Source organism: Gadus chalcogrammus, chromosome 4 (genome assembly GCF_026213295.1).
Source record: "Gadus chalcogrammus isolate NIFS_2021 chromosome 4, NIFS_Gcha_1.0, whole genome shotgun sequence".
NCBI classification, from domain to species: domain Eukaryota; kingdom Metazoa; phylum Chordata; class Actinopteri; order Gadiformes; family Gadidae; genus Gadus; species Gadus chalcogrammus.
The window spans coordinates 31,003,779-31,025,622 of record NC_079415.1 but is presented as its reverse complement, the minus strand read 5'-3'; the positions used below and the strand labels follow the sequence as shown (position 1 = coordinate 31,025,622).

The 21,844-nt window shown below is 44.8% G+C and overlaps 2 protein-coding genes across 2 annotated transcripts in view; one reads left to right on the top strand and one right to left on the bottom strand.

The window, feature by feature from the left end:
* Positions 1–10,782, bottom strand: part of gtf3c3 (general transcription factor IIIC, polypeptide 3) — a 13,584-nt gene extending 2,802 nt beyond the window's left edge. The window contains exons 1-12 of the mRNA XM_056588424.1: positions 10,420–10,782; positions 10,235–10,322; positions 9,563–9,969; positions 8,977–9,100; positions 7,406–7,597; positions 6,753–6,918; positions 5,351–5,498; positions 4,434–5,144; positions 4,241–4,331; positions 3,986–4,086; positions 3,215–3,386; positions 358–560 (exon numbers count right to left, since the gene is read on the bottom strand). Coding sequence (XP_056444399.1) covers positions 358–560; positions 3,215–3,386; positions 3,986–4,086; positions 4,241–4,331; positions 4,434–5,144; positions 5,351–5,498; positions 6,753–6,918; positions 7,406–7,597; positions 8,977–9,100; positions 9,563–9,969; positions 10,235–10,322; positions 10,420–10,524 — 2,508 coding nt within the window. The 5' untranslated portion in view covers positions 10,525–10,782. The remainder of the gene's footprint in view (positions 1–357; positions 561–3,214; positions 3,387–3,985; positions 4,087–4,240; positions 4,332–4,433; positions 5,145–5,350; positions 5,499–6,752; positions 6,919–7,405; positions 7,598–8,976; positions 9,101–9,562; positions 9,970–10,234; positions 10,323–10,419) is intronic.
* A 1,266-nt stretch (positions 10,783–12,048) lies between these two features.
* Positions 12,049–21,807, top strand: LOC130381002 (adenosine receptor A1-like). The gene is made up of 5 exons (XM_056588423.1): positions 12,049–12,188; positions 13,345–13,564; positions 13,775–13,909; positions 14,130–14,314; positions 17,997–21,807. Exons 2-5 carry the CDS (start codon positions 13,388–13,390, stop codon positions 19,093–19,095), a joined length of 1,596 nt encoding a protein of 531 aa, XP_056444398.1. The 5' UTR covers positions 12,049–12,188; positions 13,345–13,387; the 3' UTR covers positions 19,096–21,807.
* Positions 21,808–21,844: the final 37 nt, after the last annotated feature.

Genomic DNA, 21,844 nt, shown 5'->3' with positions numbered 1-21,844 from the left:
CCATATTTGGCGCATTGGGGGCGGGACTTTGGAGAGCCACCTCCCACAAATATAAGGCTAACAATTAACAGCTAAGAGTTTAAGGCTCAATTCAACTCAATTCATATTAAAGCCTCAATATGCCCTTTTTTTATTATATTAATCTAATCAAACTGTCAAACGGGACCGCTAAACATACATAATATGAAAACAAACTAGCCACTGAGATCCTTGAGACCAACACACACGCGCACACACACACACACACACACACACACACACACACACACACACACACACACACACACACACACACACACACACACACACACACACACACACACACACACACACACACACACACACACACACACACACCTTCTGCGTGGCGGAGGAGTCCTGGGCCAGCGTCTCGGGGTCGTACATGGGCTCCAGGGCCTTGAGGGCCGACTCGGGGCGCCCGAGCTGCTGCTGCAGCGTGGAGAGAGAGAGGCGGGCCCCCAGGTGCTGCGGGGCCATCTCCACCACGCGGTCGTAGCTCTCCGCCGCCGCCTCCAGGTGCCCCAGCGCCTTCAGGCACTCTGGAGGTCAGAGGTCAAAAGGTCAGAGGTCAACGAGGCCATCCAGACTTTGTCACTGGCGCGGAAAAAAGAACCCTAACGATATTATAACAAATTATATAACGGTCTTTACCTAATTAGGACTTAATTTAAAGTCCTAATTTGAAAGACTTTAAATTATTAGGACTTCATTTGAAGTCCTAATAAGGTAAAGAGGTCAGAGGTCAAAGGTCAGAGGTCGACGAGGCCATACAGACGTTATTCGTCACTGGCGCGGAAAAAATAACCCTAACGATATTATAACAAATTATATAACGGTCTGTACCTTATAAGGACTTGATTTAACACTTTAAAGCTTGGTATTCATTCTCATTGCACTTACAGTCGACTCCCTTCCTCTCTCCTTTTGCAAGGTGCTATGCTAGTTGGAATTTGGGTCACCACTATAGCCATGTCTGGTCATTAAACCACGCTTGAGAAGCCCTCTTTTGTTTAACCTTTGGCTTCCCATCCCTCCCAAATAGTTTAGAGTCTAAACAAGTGTAGAGTTTAGAGATTAAACTGTTTAGATATAACTATAAGAACCACCATCCCAAACGGGTTCTCACCTTCTAAACTTTAGAGTCTTAAAAGTCAGGTCTAAACTTTGGGTAGAGTTTAGAGTCTAAACTATTTAGATACAACTATAAGAACCAATCCAAAATAGGCTCTCACCGTCTAAACTTTAGAGTCTTTACTTTAGAGTCTAAACTTTAGATGGTTAGAACTAGGGGTGTAACGGTACACGTATTTGAACCGAACCGTCACGGTACAAGCACTTCGGTGCGGTTACAGAGGTGCACCGCGGTCCGTAAATGTGGCGTACATAGCGTTAATATGGCGAAGGTAAAGGCTTGTTTTGCGGTGCGGAACTTAAAACTTGAAGTCGGAGTTCCCCCCGGACCGTTTAGACTTATTAGGCTCGGCTCGCACGTGCGCGAACTCCGCGTACTAGTAGCAGTAGCAGAGCGCGATCGCGACTGTGTGGATTGATGTCTACTAGCGAACTTAGAGCGAACTGCATGGCGAGCGACAACAGAAAACCGGAGCTTGAAGATGCCCCCCTGTCATTTAAATCCCAAGTGTGGGAGAACTTTGGATTACAGGTTAATTATCACAATGGGGAAAGACGAGTGGACAAGTCGAAAGCTGTGTGCAGACATTGTTCAACAGCGATCGTCTATGCAAATGGAAACACATCGAACATGCACAAAATTTTCTCCCCGGTACAATTTTAACGTGACAGCACCATCCAGGTGTTACTGTCACCGCTGCGAAATGAAAAAAAAGTTGTTCAAACCGTTCAAACCCAGCTCCCTACACTATTTAATCAACCCCTACACCTGTCTGGGAATTCAGAACGGGCAAATGCCATCACCAGGTCTATTGGTGTTTTCATTGCCTCTGACCTACGAGAGGCAATGAAAACACCAATAGATTATAAAATACATAAGCTGTAATTTAAGTTAAGGCTGCAGTTGCACTTTTATTTAATGATTGATATTTATATTTATGAGAACTTCAGAGCTTTAGAGAGCTGCAAGAATATTTTCTTTAAACCCTTAAAGTTTACATAGGGTTTACATACCAGCTTAAAGAGCCTAGACTGAGCATTAACACTGAATTTTTCATTAATTTTATGTTAGGGTTATTGGAGAATTGCAGCAGTATTTTTTTTATATTTGTTAAACATTTTATTTGTATGTTTCATACTGACAGCTAAAACTGTTGTGTTTAATTCGTTACTAATTAAACTTATGTTCGTTCTGTCAAGCAATCAGTTTTTTCACCATAACTATGAACCGAACCGTCCTGTACCGTACCGTGACTTCAAAACCGAGGTACGTACCGAACCGTGACTGTTGTGTACCGTTACACCCCTAGTTAGAACACGTTTTGGTTGGTGCTACTTTGTGTGTTTTGATGTTTTGGCCCACAACATGACTCCAAAATCCCTGAACAATGGGTTGTCTCATTAAAGATTCTCTGTAAATGTGCACAGTTTATCCTCCATGATCCCGCTCCAGTAAACCAAACACCTAGCTGTCTAGAAGAGCCCCAACAGAGATCATCTCTTATCAGTCCTTGACAGGAGGCTCACTGATTAATTGATTTTATTGGACCTTTTTGATATAAAATATGAACAGCACTGTGTGTCATACCTAAAAAAAATACATAAATAGTCAGGGATGACACTATAAAGCCTGAATGCTTATTTCCATTGTGGTCCCTGTTTGGGCAGCACAAGAGGGCAGGTAGGAGAGAATCACACGTAAATGTGTGTAATTAAGTATTTATTCTGTGGTGAAGGACCTCTTAGCCTCATTTATTGGTTAACCCCTAGGCGTGTACACACATGCCCTTATGGCATGACATTGTTATCTCTGTGATTTTTTTATTTTATGTATGCATGTATTGCTGGACACTTTATTCACTTTATTTTATTATTGCATCTTTCAAATTCCACGATCTCATTAAACAAGTGAATTTCTCATGCATGGGATGAAATAAAGTTTTTATCTTATCAATCATTCAAAAAATTGCAACCCAAAAAAAAAAGAGGTTTGACTTTAATGACCAGCGCAGTTCAGCGAGTGCTCACACATACATCAACGGGCGGTGTGTTTTTTGCGTACCAGCGTGACGTAGCCAGACGACGGCCAGGTTGTACTTGACGGAGGTGACGAGGGCGGAGAGCAGCTGCAGGGCGGAGCTGAACTCCCCCTCCTCCAGGAAGGCCTCGGCCACGTCCAGGTGGAGGTCGCCCACCTCCTCCGGGCTCTGGCCCATCATCTCCGTCAGCAGGCCCTGGGGTGGAGGGGGGGGGGGGGGGGTGGTGGTGGAGGAGGAGAGAGAGGGGGGCGGGGAGACCGCATGGCATTAAGTCAAAGTGGGATGGAAATAGAGATGTAGAGAGAGAGAGAGATGTAGAGAGATGTAGAGAGAGAGAGAGAGAGAGAGAGAGAGAGAGAGAGAGAGAGTAGAGAGAGAGAGAGGATGAAGATGAAGATCGAGAGAGCAGAGCTGAGAGCGAGGATGAGCGAGCGAGAGAGAGAGATCGAGAGACGAGAGAGATGAGAGAGAGGAGATGATGAGAACCCCGGGAAACAGAGAGAGAGAGAGAGAGAAACCCGGACACAGACACAGATAGAAAGAACGAAAGAAAGAAAGAAAGAAAGAAAGAAAGAAATAAAAAGAGTTACAGGGAGAAAGAGGAAGAGAGAGGAAGTTTGTCTGGATGACATAACGTGTATTGAACCCACATCGTTAACCGTCTCCACTTCTGCTAGGGGTGGATGAGAGAGTAGAGGAGAGGGTGGGAGAGGAGAGAGGGGAGAGGGGTGGAGGGGAGAGATGTAGGAATGCAGGAGGAGTTGGGGTAAAGAGGCGGGGGGTCCATGTCTTACGTCCAGGGGGGTGTAGACGTGCTGGTGGATGAGGCAGACCATCAGCTTGGCCCGGATGTCCACCGGGACACTGTCTGGTACCTCCACCTCCACGATCTCACCTGACACACACACACACACACACACACACACACACACACACACACACATGTCATAGTATTTGTAAGGATATCTGTAAACTGATATGCTGACGTTTTTTTGTTTTACTTTGGACAGTTGATGTCAAAATATAGACAGTGTATCCTCTGTACTCACCCAGCTCCTCCACTTTCCCTGCAGCCTCTGCTCCTTCCTCCTCCACCACCATCGGCTGCTCTCCGTCTTTAAGCCCCTCCTTGTCCTGCCCTCCCTCTCCCTCCTTCCCTCCCTCCTTCTCCCCCTCCCCCTCTTTCTCCCCCTCTCCCACCTTCCCTCCCTCCTTCTCCTGCCCGTTCTCCCCCTCTCCTGCCTTCCCTCTCTCCTCGCCCTCCACCCCGTTGCCTCCCGTCTCCGTTCTCTCCGTCTCTCCCTCCTTCTCCCTCTGGTTTGGTTCCAGTTTGGTGACGGAATCTGAGATCTGATCTGAGGTCTGAGTTGACGTCTGAACTTGGGTCTGGTCTGAGGTCTGATCTAAGGTCTTATCTGGGATCTGATCTGAGGTCTTATCTGGGATCTGATCTGAGGTCTTATCTGAGATCTGATCTGAGGTCTTATCTGGGATCTGATCTGAGGTCTTATCTGAGATCTGATCTGAGGTCTTATCTGGGATCTGATCTGAGGTCTTATCTGGGATCTGATCTGAGGTCTTATCTGGGATCTGATCTGAGGTCTTATCTGAGATCTGATCTGAGGTCTTATCTGGGATCTGATTTGAGGTCTTATCTAGGATCTGATCTAAGGTCTTATCTGGTATCTGATCTGAGGTCTTATCTGAGATCTGATCTGAGGTCTTATCTGGGATCTGATCTGAGGTCTTATCTGAGATCTGATCTGAGGTCTTATCTGGGATCTGATCTGAGGTCTTATCTGAGATCTGATCTGAGGTCTTATCTGAGGTCTTATCTGAGATCTTATCTGGCGTCTGATCTGAAATCTTATCTGGGATCTGATCTGGAATCTGATCTGCAGTCTTATCTGGGGCTTTCCTCACCAACACGATACCAGAGAACTTCACCAGCACCTGAATAATACACAACCACACACCAAGGCACCAGGTGAAGACTCACACAGACCAACACTGTACGCGGGTCATGTGATCCTGTGAATCAAAAAACCTGTATCTGTAAGAGTGTGTGTGTGTGTGTTCCTATATGAGTGTGTTTGTGTATGTATGTGCATGAGTGTGTGTGTGTGTGTGTGTGTGTGTGTGTGTGTGTGTGTGTCTACCTGCAGGGCCTTGCTGTGCTGGTGCCCGGCCAGGTAGAGCTCAGCGGCCATGTTGATCATGTCGTCGGTGACCAGCTCCGGGTGACGGAGCAGGGCCTCCTCCGTCACGCCCAGGGCCGACGGCAGGTCGTCACTCTCGAAGTAGCTCCTGACACACACACCAAAACACACACACACACACACACAGATTATTCGATGTATGCCGACATTCACAAAGGCAGCCACGATCATCGGCAAGAAATCACTTAATATCTTGAACGCAAAACAACAACTACCTGCTAAGTAGTTCCAGTCAAATTGTCTGTTCAGCCCTCAAAACGAAAGCTGGCAAATTTTGAAAAATGCATTTAACTGTAATCCGAAAATCCGTTATATGCTATAGTCCCTATAGTTTCTGTGGTATAAAGGCTGAATCCTGACGGTCTATAATTTCAACATAAAGAGTACGTATTTATAATTTGAAATTCGTCCCAGCCTTTATACCACAGATACTATAGGGTCTATAGCATATAACCGCGTTTTCTGACTACATTTGAATGAAACATTAAGCTAACAACATCGCTAATTAACACCGCAACTGCAAATTAACCGCACAGAGATATCCATGGCAACTGGTCAAACTAATTTTCTTATGGCGATCATTCTGCTCGCACATCCGCCGTGTTGATAAACAAATAATCCCCCTATAAATGAATGGTCTTCATTTATTTTCTATGGCAAGTGACCGATAATCGAATAATCAAATATTCTGACACATCCCTAATATATAACACAACAGGGTACGTCGCAATCAGTCTTTGAGTGTGTGTCCTCATTTGTCAGGTATTCATATGCCTGTTTTCAGAATGTCTGTATCAGTGTGTGTCCTTATATGCCTGTTTTCAGCATGTATGTATCAGTGCGTGTCCTCATATGGTCATGTTTTCAGAATGCGTGCATCGGCGTGTGTCCTCATATGCCTGTGTTTTATGAATGGGTATATCAGTGTGTGTCCTCATATGGTTGTGTTTTCAAAATGTGTTTATCAGTGCGTGTCCTCATAGGCATGTTGTGTTTTCAGAATGTGTGTATCATTGTGTGTCCTCATATGGTCGTGTTTTCAGAATGGGAGTATCAGCTTGAATCATCATATGTATGTTGTTTTCAGAATGTGTGTATCAGTGTGTGTCCTCATGTGGTTGTGCTTTCAGAAAGTGTGTATCAGTGTGTGTCCTAATTTACCCCTGTGTTTTCAGACTGTGTGTATCACTGTGTGTCCTCATAGACCCCTGTGTTTTCAGAATGTGTGTATCAGTGTGTGTCCTCATAGACCCCTGTGTTTTCAGAATGTGTGTATCAGGGCGTGTCCTCATATGGTCGTGTTCTCCGCAGGAGTGCGTGTCCACCCTCTCTCACTCCTCACTTGGCCATGTCCTTGGAGAGCGTCATGAAGTGCTCGCCCTCCTCTCGGGGCAGCAGAGAGAGGATGCGCCGGTAGCCGTCCATGCACTGCTTGTGCTCGCCCAGGCGCATGTAGAGGCCCGAGCGCTCCCAGAGGTAGCGCACGTTGGTGGGGTCGTACTTTACGGCTGGAAGGAAGTATGTGCTCAGTTTATGGCCACACTTTAACACAAAAGTTTTGAAAATGTTCAGGATATCGTCATTGAGGAGCAGTGTTTTGGTGTTAAAAACCCAGTGCCTTTCTCCTGGGAGTCAGACACCATAGCCACTTAACTATCTCAACCCCCCCCCCCCCCCCCCCCCCCTACGTCATTAAGGAATAGATTAAAGTTTAATGGAGTGCATTTAAATAGGGCTTCTTTAACCAGTGGCCACTGATTTACAAACCGACGGCGGAGTCGACCACGCAAGGCGACAGCCAGCTTGCCGGGAGCAGTTAGGGTGAAGTGTCCTGTTCAGGTGCACCTCGACACCATGCGAACCAGCACCTTTCCGGTTACCAGCCAACCCGCTCTACCTCCTGAGCTACATACCGCCCCCCTAAGGTATGGGGGCTCATGTTGCCCACCGGTGCCGTGACGGGGGTTTCGAAACCCGGGACCCCTGGGTCCTTACCCTTGCTGTAGCAAATGATGGCCTGGCGCACGTTGTCCCGGTCCAGGGACATGTCGGCCAGCTTCACCCACTCCTCGCAGTCGGACGGGTTCAGGTGGGCGGCGATCAGGCCGAACTGCAGCGCCTTTTCCACGTCGCCATCGTCCTCGTAGATCATGGCCAGCGTGGAGAAGGGCTCGTACGCCAGCGGAGCTGTAGGAGGAGGAGGAGGAGGAGGAGCAGGAAGAGGAGGAGGAGAAGGAGAAGAAGAAGAAGAAGAAGAAGACAAAATAGGTCATGATTATTACCAAAGAACATACAATCAACAACCAACTACTACCGACACAAAATCAAAAAATGCCAATGCTCCTATGCTTCCAAAACTGAGGCATTGTGAGGAGATGCAAAGCAATATACTACTCTAATGTCTAAACTAGAGCCCGACAAATAAAGGATTTTTAAGGCCGATCCGATATTCCGACATATCGGCCGATATATATTTAAAAAAGAAATTCCAGAAACGCGTAACAAAACAAACAGATTTCCCTAACATTGGTTATTTGTAGCTAATTATGAGTCCTCACCAAAATAATAAGGTAATGCAGTTAAAAAATAAACTTTATTTTATTGTTTTATTTTCACAACAGAAAAGTCCAAATCAAAAATTATTAAAGTTCTGATAAATAAAATGTATAAAAATACACACACACACAGGGCTGTGCGATATATTGAATATACTCGATATATCTCCGAAATAGCTGTGTGCGATACATACATTTATTATTTTGTAAGTATAGAGTATTTTACGGTCATCTGGGTTTTTTCATGGGGCAGCCAAGACTTGCCTTGGTTTCGTGTTCAAAACATTCTCCGGTGGCTTTCTCCCTCTCCCTCACGCAGTAACGTGAGTGAGGGGTGAAAAAAATAACGCCAATCCTTGTAACGTTTTGTCTGATCTGATGTCGTCATGGTTACCAGCTGCATGCTCCGTAACAGTTACACACACAATCGGAATGCAAGGTGCTCCCACATCTTATACTACTTTTCTAGCTATAAGTTGGCCTGGGAAAACATTGTTGTTTTACCCTACTTCAAGCAACCAAAAGAGTTAACTGGGACGTGTCTGCGTGGTTTGTTGGGGAGAGGAGTTATCTATCTGTCGACCCTGGCAAGGCGCTGGAGGTAGAGGGCAGAACACCTACAATTCCTACATAAATTCAATGGGCTCAAAAATATCTAACACATTGTATCAAAATGAGTTTATAATTTTTTTGTTTAATTCATTGCAATGGCCTACATATAAAGAAAATGCTGCCTAAATTAATTATTTGTGTAAAATATTTTTAGATGATTCGACCTTAATGTTTATAAGTCTCTCTCTCTCTCTCTCTCTCTCTCTCTCTCTCTCTCTCTCTCTCTCTCTCTCTCTCTCTCTCTCTCTCTCTCTCTCTCTCTCTCTCTCTCTCTCTCTCTCTCTCTCTCTCTCTCTCTCTCTCTCTCTAAATGTTTTGATGGAAACCACCTGGGAGATTCATATTTTCCCATATCGCACAGCCCTACACACACACACACACACACACACACACACACACCTTGTCTGATGATCTCCATGCACATGACGATGGCGTCGTCCTTCTCTCCGCGGGCGTAGCGGATGTTGGCTTCTCCCATCAGGCCCCTGAGGGCTCGGGGCAGCTTACTGCGATGGCGGCGCTCCTAGAGAAACACACACATTATGCATATATATATGCACACACAGACACATACACATGATGTATATATATTAGGGCTTTGACTTTTGCCCAAAAATAATTTTCGAAGTTTGTTTGTTTATTAACATTAATAATCGAATATATTTGAATATTTGTTAATAATATTTTGACCATTAAATGCCTTCAGTTAGACCTGGATTGGGCTTCGCGAGGTTTGTTTACCGGCGTTGCTATGGTTTCTAATAAATCGCTGTCTAATCAATACTTCATTCACTGCCTCTTCCGTGGTCATTACAATATGAATAGACTGCGTTGGGTTCTCCAACGTCTCTCCCTCTTGGCCTGCCCATAACAGGTTTGAATAACGAAGTTCGGAGTCAAAGCCCCAATATATATGCACACACAAACACATATTTATGCACAAAAAACCCACATACACACAAAATAATATTATCTCTCTATTCACCCTCATCATCTTGCTGTTCTCCCGGTTCAGCTCCATCTCCAGGGCAAAGATGTCCCCTACTGAAGGGCTCTCTCTCCCATCTCCTCCTCCTCCATCTCCTCCATCTCCTCCTCCTCCTCCTCCTCCTCCATCTTCTTTCTTCATCTTCTTCTTCCTCTTCCGTCGTCCTCCTCCTCCTCTCCCCCTGGCGCTCTCCTCCTTCTCCAACACCTTCTTCACGTCAATCGAGAAGTCAGCGTCATTGGTGTCGTCCACATAGCTCAAGGTATCCTCATCTTCCTCCTCCTCCTCCTCTTCCTCCTCCTCCTCTTCCTGTTCTTCGTCGTCGTCGTCATCTGTCGAGGGTGTCTTTTCTTCCAGCATGGAAGCAAAGGCCTGTTGGACCACTGGACTCACACCCTCATCCACTGCAGTTACAGAATAGAAGAGATGCATTATTTTGGAATTTCCCCGACTTTCAGTGTATTTTTGTAGATACAGGTAACTATGGAGCCGGTTAGGGTTAGTCATCTAGTTGAGGGATACCTACAAGTAAACTGCGGGGTATTGGGGTTAAACCGACAACCCTTCAGCTCGAGGTCAAACCCCCTCACGGTGCTCTTGTGGGCTTTGCAGGAAGTCCATCAAAGGATACGAAAGACAGAAAAAGACTGAATGAGATTCAATGGGTACCTGCGGTCCCAAGGCCTTGAGCAGAGGTACTGGGCTGAACATCCTCTTCCTCGCCGTCTTCCCCGAGACGCTTGACACTTGGTTGCTGGTAGAAAGGGACCACCGCAAGATGTCACTTAATTTGTCATGTTTACATGTGGCTATAACCCCGTAACGTGTGCGCTACTGCTACCCGGTCCACTCACCGCAGCTTCTCGCTCCTCTCTCCTTCTGTCGAACTCCTCAAAGGTGATCCTACCCTCCAGGTAGTCGATGAGTTCTGCACTGAAGCCCGACATCTCTGTTTGCATTCGATCTTGCAGAGCTGATGTGATGCTGATTCACTCCTTGCAACGACTTAAACCTCGACTTTTCTGCATGTAAAACGCAGCATTGGGCTGTCACACATGTTGCTATTCGTAACGTTGGATCTGAAAAGGTCGAGAGTGGAAAATCGGCTAGGAAACATGTCATATATGAAATGACAACAGTGTATTGTAAACTAAGCATGGAGTGTGCAGGGCGGTCTGACCCTTATTTACTTCCGGGTTAGCGTCAGACATGTGAACGTTTTGCAGCCATCTGGGGGTTGCATTTGTTACTGCCACCACTAAATGCTGACAGGCCAACATCAGTTTGGTATTGCAGAATAAATTTTGTTTACAGGTTTGATTGTTTGACATAGTGCTTTGTATCTGGACTTTAACAGCTGACATGGTCAATTCTCTTCATCCACTGTAACTTTAGAAATACCCTATATGGATGGACACACTGCATATTTCTCTTTACTTGTAGTAATGACCGAGAACCATACTATGTACTCCTCCCTCTATTTCTTTTCATGAAACCGATGTGGTTCCTGGATGTAAATTGTGCTGAATCATTCATGTGTCTTGTATGTAATTCTTCCGAGGGTCAAAAAACGTCCTCCCAATACTTGCCTGGAGTCAGTCTGAATCAAAATGTAAGCTATGTTGCTTCCTATTAGGTTCAATTAAAGCATACTTTAAATTACATATATTGTTTCCCATTCGAATACCGCAATCAGCCTTTTTAAAAGGTCGTTAAAGGTCATCCAGGAGGGATTACGTTAAGGTTTCACAGTAAGGCGTCACCGTGACTTCATAAAAACATCAAATTAAAACCACCCATCCTCAATCATATCAGAATAAGCATTTGTACAGGAAACACTCAAATGATTTCTTCGAATTCATGAACAGTAAATAAATAAGGGATACTTGGGTTGTTTGAGAACACCTTATCTGTCCTCATCGATTCCCTGAAGGACTGCGCCCAGTAGCATAATGTGGTTGGTGGCTTGCTGTTTTTAATATATATTTTAATTTGATTAGACTATTTATCTTCACACGTACAATCCAGGCGAGGGAGGGGAGAAGACAGAGAGAGAGGGGAAGGAGGAGAAAACAGACCGAAATGGATAAACAATTGTTTGACGATAAGGGACAAAAGATGTGGACGGAAATGGAAGCGTGATAAGGAGAGAGAGAGAGAGAGAGAGAGAGAGAGAGAGAGAGAGAGAGAGAGAGAGAGAGAGAGAGAGAGACAGAGAGAGAGAGAGACAGAGAGACAGAGAGACACAGACAGACAGACAGACAGACAGACAGACAGACAGACAGACAGACAGACAGACAGACAGACAGACAGACAGACAGACAGACAGACAGACAGACAGACAGACAGACAGACAGACAGACAGACAGACAGACAGACTATGTCTGTTTGGGGGGCAGTGGCTTCAGCCCAACACTCATATGATGTCTTTATTCCACCTTGGATCTCTGCAGAGCTCCGGTTACTTCCATCCTGTAATGCAGACCTATTGTCATCCTTCTGCTGTTGTTCTACGTACTTTCCTGTTCTGGTTGATCAAGATCAACCCTTCTAAGTCTGAATGCTTCCTGAGCGCTCTGGACAACTTTCCTTCTCCAGCTTCTGGATTGGAGAGCCGGTTGAGGTAAGTCTGATTCAGAATCAAAAAAATCTCAAAATTGGGTTGCAGAATATAAACAGTTTTATGACGTCTAGGGCCAGATGCACAAAGTAGCCTATCTCAAGATTAATGTTAAGAAGTTTCCTACGAAGAAATTTTAATACAGTTCCCAAGTTCCTGTTCAGTTCCTTCAAGTGCAATATATTTTCCCAAGAAACTTTCTTTTTTGTCTTTTTTTTATATCATGCATATTTTAAATCAGTGAGAAATATAACACCTTACAATGAGTTGAAATAATTAAATCAATGTTATCAATTAATATCAATGTATAACTTCTTAAGGTTTACCTTAAAGTTAAGAATAAAATCACGAAGAAATGCGAGATCTTAATTTTCTAGAATCCATTCAATCGAAAATGTACCTAATGATTTGCTAAAACGAAAGATACAAACATTTATAAGATATATTTTGTTTTGTTTTTCTAAGAATGAAACTCGCAAATAATCGGATAGGCCTACTATTGTGAATCTGGCCCTTGGTGTCATGTTTATTTATATATTTGAACAATAAATTGATTGATCAACAAGAACTCTGTAGTCCTAAGGTCAGTATTTACAGTTGTGTGGCCAAAGTGTTGACACGGCAATCAGGGGAAGGTAAATTGCACACGGCAGGGTACGCTACCACATGCTCACGGTGTTTGTGTCCTTGGCTTGCTGCTGTTTTTGTGCACTTTTTTATTTTTTATCAGGAACGATTTTTGTGCTCCGCTAGGTGAACACAAAGGCCATGGCAACAGCTTCGTAACAACCGCTAATTCGGTTTTTCTGGCCGCCCCCAATCTGTGTTCCTCAATGCACTTCAATGACAGTTAAATAACAATACATTGGCATATCTCTTGGGTAATATGCTGCTTGTATATTGTGCAGCTCACTGAAGCGGGAAACACACAGGACAAAACGGAGTGTCCCAAAAGGTTAAAATGCTAAATTGACCGCCCAAACATGCATTAATCAATGAAGTCAACAAAAATATTCGATCTCAAACATTACATTTTTCTGCGCTTATATTTTTTGTTGATCCAAATTGTTTATATTATTTGCATAATTAATGTGTAGTCGAATTTGATTTGATCAAAGCATCGATATAATTATCAAATCCTTTTTGTTCCTTCTCCTAGGCGTTGCTCCCACTGAGTTCAGGACAGCTAATCCCTTGCTAGCATGAACACAACTGGCGGTTGCATGTCATCCATGCCGTTAGGTAACGACTCCATCTTACGAGCTCCTTACATCGCTGCCGAGCTGCTAATAGCACTGGCCGCAGTCATCGGGAACCTCCTGGTGTGTCTGGCAGTGAGGTGGAATCGGAAACTCCAGACCGTCACCAACTACTTCCTGGTAAGGAGCGTCGTCATCGTCATATTTGAAAAGTCGGTGGCAAGATCTCCAACTAAATTTGCCTCAGCCTTAAAATCCCAACCCCAGTCTCTTTGTGAAATAAATAAAATCAAAACAAAGGCGGCTAGCCTTAGATAAGTCGGCAAGCCTTATCTTTAAAAAGAATAATGGATTTGACGTGTCCTTTCGTTCTTTCTCTCTGGTGTCCAGGTGTCGCTGTCGGTAGCAGACATCTTGGTGGGGCTGTTAGCGATTCCCTGTGCCGTGCTGACGGACCTGGGTCGACCCCACAACGACCTGCCCCTCTGCCTGGTCCTGCTCAGCATACTCATGGTGCTCACCCAGGTGGGGAGGATACACAACCTGAAACAACTGTTCAGTTATTCACCTTTCAGTCATATAGGTCCGAGGAGATGTTTTGATTCAATGCCACTTACAGTGCGATCTGATATGTCATTAAAGAGCAGGTGGTGCAGTGGTTACCAACCTTTGATCACTTGAAGATTGAAGTTCTAAACAAACCTCTGGACAACGACCCCCGACTCTCTATCTCTCTCTCTCCCAGAGCTCCATCCTCAGCATGCTGGCGGTGGCAGTGGAGCGCTACGTTGCTATCCTGCGTCCCTTCCACTACCAGCGGGTCATGAGCCCCAGGAACGCCCGGTTGGCTCTGCTCCTCACCTGGAGTCTGGCGCTAGTCTCGGGCTCCGTGCCCATCATGGACTGGCAAAGCCAGAACCACAACGCTGGGTAAGACACCGGAGAGTCGTCGTCCAAGTGGGTCGGCGTTGGTGGTGGTGGTGGTGGTTTCTCGTGATGTATTGCTTGTCGCAAGATCCCGGATCGAGCAGCTGTAACTCTTAACCGCAGCACTTCTGAACTCAATCTAATCTCAATTCTAGGAACCATCTCAGATGATAATCATCACTGTAGCAACCAATAATGTAAAAATGGCCAATAACGTAATAACTGCCAATAACGTTATAATTTAAATGTAATAAAGCCAATAACGTAATAAATTGCCAATATTGTAATAAAGTTGTTCAACCAATAACTAAATAACTTTTCTCTAATAATGTAATAACGTAGGCTAATACGTTATTGGGTGGTTATTACGTTATTGGCCTTGTATTAAAGAAATCCTTTGAAAATGTAATAACAGCAAATAATGTAAGAACTGAGGTATCAATACATTTTCAATTTCTGGAGAGAAACTGACACCCTTACCCTTAATATTGCATCTTGCACCACATGTTAAATAACTCTTCAATTTGGATTTATATGTAACTCTTAGGGTACTCTGTGTATCCAACTCTGTGACTACACAGACACTTCGACTGTGTAGTGGTCGTGAGCCTTTCGAAGTTCTTTGTTGCAGTTTTCAGTATGGTATAATAACATTTTATTTAAAAGAATCCACAGTCTGTGGGGCTCTTAGATGGTCAGGGAGGGCATTCCACTGACTTGGTGCAGCTGAGCCGAAGGTGTGATCGCCCATAATTCGGAGCCTTGTCCTCGGAAGCTGGAGGAGGTTGGCCTGTCCAGAGCGGAGATGGCGTGAGGAGGAATGGGGAGTGATGAGTTATTTTAGGTATAGGGGGGCAGTGCCATGGAGGCACTGGTGGGACAGAAGGGAGATCTTGAATTCGAATTCAGGAAGCCAGTGGAGGGATTTGAGGATGGGTGTGATGTGGTGGTACTCCCGCACCCCCATCAGGATCCTGGCAGCACAATTCTAGATGTACTGCAGCCGCTGGAGTGCATTACAGTAGTCCAGCCTGGAGGAGACAAAGGCGTGGACAAGTTTTTCGGAATCGGGGAGAGTGATATGGGGCAGAGTTTTGCAATGTTCCTGAGGTGTAAGAAGGAGGTTTGGCAAAGATGTTGAATATGGGCCTCAAAGGTCAGGTGAGGGTTCATTTTGACACCGATGTTAGTGACTAAGGATGAGAGGTGGATGTCGTTGCCGGAGAAGCTGATGTTGGCGATAGTGGATGACGGGGTGTCGAGTTCCAACAAGAATGGCTTCTGTTTCTGAGCCATTGAGCTGCAGGAAGTTAGCCGCCATCCACACCTTTATCTCCTCCAGGCAGGTGGAAAGTGTGGATAGGGCTGCAGAGGTGGTTGGGTTTGTTTTGATGTAGAGTTGGGTGTCATCAGCGTAGCAGTGGAAAGATATTCCATGCCGGCTGATGACACGACTAAGGGGGAGCATGTATAGCGTGAAGAGGGTGGGGCCAAGGACTGATCCTTGAGGGACACCACAAGTGACAGAGTGCGTGTACGATTTAGCATCACCCAGTGATACATACTCTGTTCTGTCCGAGAGATATGATGTGAACCATGCCAGGGCAGTGTCAGAGAGATCGATGGAGTAGTGAAGGCGGTGTAGAAGGATGTGGTGGTCGACGGTGTCAAATGCTGCGGTGAGGTGGAGAAGGATGAGAAGTGATGGAGAGCCAGCATCAGCAGTCATCAGCAGGTCATTGGTGACCCTCACCAGGGCAGTTTCCGTACTGTGGCCAAAGCGGAAACCAGACTGGAACTTCTCATAAAGACTGTTTGTTATGAGGTGGTTGTGGAGTTGGGCAGAAACTACCTTTTCCAACCCCTTTGATAGGAAAGGGAGGTTGGAGATGGGGCGGTAGTTGGCAGGTGCTTCGGGGTCAAGGCTGGGCTTTTTGAGTAATGGCTTGATGACAGCAGTTTTCAGAGACGTGGGGACATGGCTGGACCGGAGAGACTGATTGATGATTTTGGTGATCATGGGACTAATTGCAGAGGAGTGACATTTTATCAGGGTTGAGGGAAATGGGTCCAGGTCACAGGTGGTGGGCTTCATTAATCGCATAGTATAAACTTTTAATCTTTGCCCAGCCCTAATTATTATACAGTATTATCGGCTCAGTTGTTACATTTTCAGCCAAGTCTGCAAACGATCTAATGTCGCTCTGCAGATCAGGCTGGCCCAAAAGCGAGAGTAGAGTAAAAGTAAAACTTAGATTATGATACTGCGTAAAGTGCTCTCCGTAGCCACTCAGAACGATGGGGACCGCAGGACTGTCATTGGTCAGCTAACGTCTCATTCCCGCAGCCCCTAGCGCTCCGGCAGTGAATTGCAATACCATACTGAAAACTGCAATGCAGAACTTCGAAAGGCTCACGACGCCGTCAAAGCGTCTGCATGGTCACGGAGTTGGATACACAGAATACTATAACGGAATCCTAAGAGTTACATATGCATCAAAATTGACCAGATATTTAAGCATGTGTTGCAATATGCAATATTAAGGCTAAGTGTGACAGTTTCTCTCCAGAAATTGAAAATAAAATAAAGTAATATCTCAGTTATTACATTATTGGCTCTGTTATTACATTTTCAAAGGATTTCTTAAATACAAGGCCAATAACGTAATAACCAGTAATACGTTATTACATTATTGGCAAAAAGTTATTACGTTATTGGCTCAACAACTTTATTACATTATCGGCAATTTATTACGTTATTGGGTTTATTACATTTAAATTATTACGTTATTGGCAGTTATTACGTTATTGGCCGTTATTACATTGTTGTTTGCCACAATTCCTAATCCAGGACATGAAACGAGCAAACCTTGAACCTATTTTTTACTATAAAGAGAGCCATACTTAATCTCCTGCCTAACCTTAGACTGGCTGTAACACAGCACCTAAAATGAAATATAACTAGAAAATGCATTTTCTGCAGAAAATGCAGTGAGTGCTGTAGTGCAAAGTGAGGTTGAACATGTTTTAATAAAGCCACATAGTTTAAGTCTTAATCGGGACATATTATACCACCAGGTGTGAGTGTGATTAGCCTTACAAGCCGTTTCAAAAATCGGCCCCATATGACATCACTAGTGGGCGTGTCCACCTAGATCAGTCTACCAGCCTACCCAGTGGACCGAAGTAAACGTTGCTCATCTATCCAGCACAAAACTAGGTGGACCCGCCCACTAGTGATGTCATATGGGGCAGATTTTCGAAACGGCTTGTAAGGCTAATCACACACACCTGGTGGTATAATATGTCCCCTTTAGAGAAATGTGGAATGTCTTATATCAAGTGAAAAGATTTGAGTGCTGCTTACAGCACCTACCTAACTATAATATCTACCGTAAACATCGGTTATTGGTCATGCATGACATGGATTTCCATCCTGTGTCTGTAGAGGAGTCACTAGCAGCGAGAGAATGCTTGGAAGGATGTGTGTTTGGATTGAGGGATGAGGATTATGTTAAATAAATAAGGGTAAGATAGGCTTAAATCGACCTGGAGGGATGGATGGAAGAGCATATGAATGGATGATCGGCAAACAAAGTAGGGGAGTAAGCTGGAGGTCGGGTGAGTCAGTCACACATCAGTAACCGACGGCGCCGTTTTGTGTCTCCACCGTCCACCACTGCAGCTACTGCCTCTTCACCTGCGTGGTGGACATGTCCTACATGGTCTACTTCAACTTCTTCGGCCTCCTCCTCCTCCCGCTGCTCGTCATGTTCATCATCTACGCCCACATCTTCTACACCATACGGCACCAGCTGCGACGCATCGCCATGGCCAGGGGGTCGCCCTCCTCCGAGGCCGGCCCCACGCCCTCGGCGGGGGTCTCCGTCACCGGGGACGGGGTCACGCGAGGCCCCGAGACACGGGCCGACGGGGCCGAGCAGGGGGCCCCCACCCTGGGTGCTGCGGACTCCGGGGTGGGTGGGGGCGCAGTCGGGGGGAGTGGACCAAGAATCACCCCGAGAAGCGTTGGAGCCGAGGTGGTGGGCTTCTCTTCCGGGGGGGCCACTCGGTTCAGGTTTGGAGAGGGTAAGAGGGTCAGGGTTGGGGCCGCCGTGGATGGACCAGATGCAGTGGTTGAGGAGGAGGAGGAGGAGGAGGATGGACACGCCAGGTTAAAGGCTGTCATGGGGGGAGCTGAAGCTGGGGCGAAGAGAGCTCGGAGCAGGCCTGTGGACCGGGCCTCCAGAGGGGGCGTTGGTAAGACGACACCCAGGTTAGAGGCTCTGCGCGAGGCAGGGGGCGCGCGAGAACCAGACCCGGGTGAACCAGCAGGCGCAGCGGCCTCCAAACAAATGGCAAGCGGGGCTCGAACCCAGTCCTTTGGACCGCTCATCCAAACAAAGACTACTACCGTGTTCCGGAAGATGTCGAGGCAGTCTACTAGGACTTCCTGCTCCGGTTCGGACGACCGCTCCTCGGGGTCGACAGTAGAGTCCAACAAACCCAGCACTGCGCGAGCCCGACTGGAAATCCAGAAGGCCACCTCCCTCTTCCTGGTGCTCTTCCTGTTCATGGTGTGTTTGATGCCCATCCACCTCATCAACTGCATCCTGCTGCTCCGGCCGCAGTGCCCCGTCCCCATGAGCATCACACTGGCGGCCATTTTGTTGTCTCACGCCAACTCGGCGCTGAACCCCCTGCTGTACGCCTACAGGATGAGGTCCTTCAGGCACACACTCAGAGGAATGTGCTCGCGGAGAAGTACACCAAAGCACCAATAGAGGGCAGTAAAGGGTTTCGTGCATACAGAAACCGAGGTTTCTGTGATATGATCATATGACACCTTTTTCCTCAATTATAGCTGAAAGGTGGCTCTTAAATCTTACCTACAGCATCTTTTGACGGTTTTTTACTCTGTGTGACTTAAGTAAGTGTGTAAAAACCAGGACAATTACAATTTGAAATTACCAAGCCTACAGCAAGTTTTTGCTACACAAATCTCAGAATTCTGATTTTAAACTTTTAACATGTGGCCCAAATTCTCTTTCGTAGCTTTTCATACTGTATAGTGAAACTTTTTTTGGTCTAGTGTCTTGTTTATTAGAGACACTGTTTAGCTAAGAGACAGACAAAAACATAAAAAAAACTGCAGAGCATCATTGACGAAAAACATGGGCCAAAATTATCTTTCATTAATAACGGTTAACAACAACATCACAACAAACACTTAAACACTTCAACATAACTGCGTGCTTTATTGATATACAGTAAAGCATTTTATAATACAGTAGTAAGGCATATATTTGGTGGAATCTGATATGTTGTGGAGTATCGATGAGTAATTGAAGGGCGGAAGAAAAAAAACAAAAAAAACATGGCGGGGTTGGGGAGAAAGAAATTAAATAAGGTTAAAATGAAACATTATAACTCAATCGGAGACCCAGTGTGTGATTCAAAGCACCTGATCATGCTCAGAGTGTGACGTATCGACGGTGCTGATTGCATCTGCACGATTTTTTCCAGAACTGTCCCGCGTTGAAGAAAACAAAGACTGCATTAGGTCACACATGCTGAAATAAACACCTCACACAGCACAAAACTCAATATTTCAGATTATCGTATTCAACCAAAGAAAAAAAAAACACGTACGAGTGAGCGCGTCCAAGTTTTCTTGTTTAAACCACAGATAGCACGACTATGTACCGTGTGTGACAGTGGCCGATACTAGCATGTTCCGCGAATGGCGGTTGGCCAACGGTCACTCATTCGACAGAAAGAGAAAATCATTTAAATGCTTTCTAGTTGTGAAGACTGTTTGATGAAAAAAACAGCCCACAGGGAAGAGAAGGGCGTCCATCTTGACATTCAGATTCAATGCATGGACACATTCAGGCATCTTAATGTCAATCGGACAAAGCCAACACTAATTAATGTTGTTTGTTAATTGAAAGAATTTGAAAGAAACAGTTACAACTATGGAGGTACGATGAGTAAATGCCTTCAACCATAGAGATTATAAAATTTGAGAACTCATTCGAGGTAGAGCTTGCTTTATCGGCTCTCCTAAAACTTCGATCGCTTCTTGGGGGAAACAATGCTAGTTTTGTTTCAAACATTTAAGAAATTTCGTTTTTTGAGGAAAAAGGACCTAGGTAGTAGCCAGCCAGTAATACTGTCATGCGTCCATTAAAATGAAACAAAAAGAAAACAAATATACTACATTCTCCTCTTCCAGTATTTTCTAACAAAAACCAGTTACGCTATGCTCTATTACATATAGTGTGTGCTCCTAATGCCTCAACAAAAACACTCCAACCTGAACAATGAGGCAAATTCCAAACAAAAAGAAAAAAGAAATACATGAACCCCTATTTTAGAAACGCGAGATCTTCATTGCAGTGATGTAAAGCTTGCATTGCATTCCAGTAAATTCCAGTGCTAATAACATCGATAGATGGAGTGCACTTACACAAAAAAGGCCCAGTGCAGAACCATAGAAGCAATGGACGTGAATTAAAAACGCAAGTGCAGCAGTTATTTTTCTAGATAAATCCATATCTTAAAATCACAGAGATTCTGACTACATTGTATTGTCATCGGAGCTATGCTCCATCAAGATGCCGCTGTTTCATGTTTATACCAAGTTCATTTCATGAATATTCCTTCCTATTAGCAGAAGGCTAAAGCAAGTAGATAGCCACATTATCAGAGCCATTAAGCTACCTCAAACGATAGTAATTAAATTATGCTAGAGATTTGATTTAAAATACAGGTGAATATTAATCAACTCGATTATTCACAATAGCTTATTTTACGAAAAGTCAGAATGGGAACGCTAAAACTGATTGTGTGTTAAGTTCAGTTAAGTCAGATGACATACTTGAACGTTCAGTTTAAATACCAAAATGTCATTATACTCAATTTAAATAAAAAATGATAAAATATTTCCCTAAATGTGTTTCGTATTGCTTAGCAACCTCCTGGCCTTACGGCAGTTCTGAAATGGGCCTTTTTTTTAAGAATTCTATGGATATAGCACTTGGTCTTGCAATTAAATATAAGGTAGCCATGACTACATAATCCCTTGGGACGATGCATTATTGGATGGATAGCTGGATGGTTGAATAGATGGATGAAGATTAAAAAGATGGAGGGATGGGTTGATGGAACGAAGATGGTTTTATGCAATGTGGAGGCCGGCAACCCTCCACACACACAGAAACACACAGAAACACACACACACGCACACACACACACACACACACACACACACACACACACACACATACACACGCACACAGGACAAAATCCTTAAACATCTTGTCGTTAACACACACTTAATTCCAGAGTGCCCGTTTTGCCTCGACAGTAGTATATATTCTGTTGTAGAAAGAGATGTTCCTCTTAGAAAGCACCCATATGATTACAATCATTCTTTTTCATTACAAATGTCTGAAATGCGTCCTTTTTTTCAGTTACAAAGAGATGGCAAATATACGATCACGTCGAATACATGTATTTGTATTTAGT

What these genes read in the sequence shown, in the direction of transcription:
- LOC130381002 (XM_056588423.1), top strand. Translation starts at nt 13,388, where the DNA reads ATGAACACAACTGGCGGTTGCATGTCATCCATGCCGTTAGGTAACGAC. An exon ending in CCGTCACCAACTACTTCCTG is followed by an intron (nt 13,565 to 13,774) that starts GTAAGGAGCGTC and finishes TCTGGTGTCCAG; the next exon opens with GTGTCGCTGTCGGTAGCAGA. An exon ending in TACTCATGGTGCTCACCCAG is followed by an intron (nt 13,910 to 14,129) that starts GTGGGGAGGATA and finishes TCTCTCTCCCAG; the next exon opens with AGCTCCATCCTCAGCATGCT.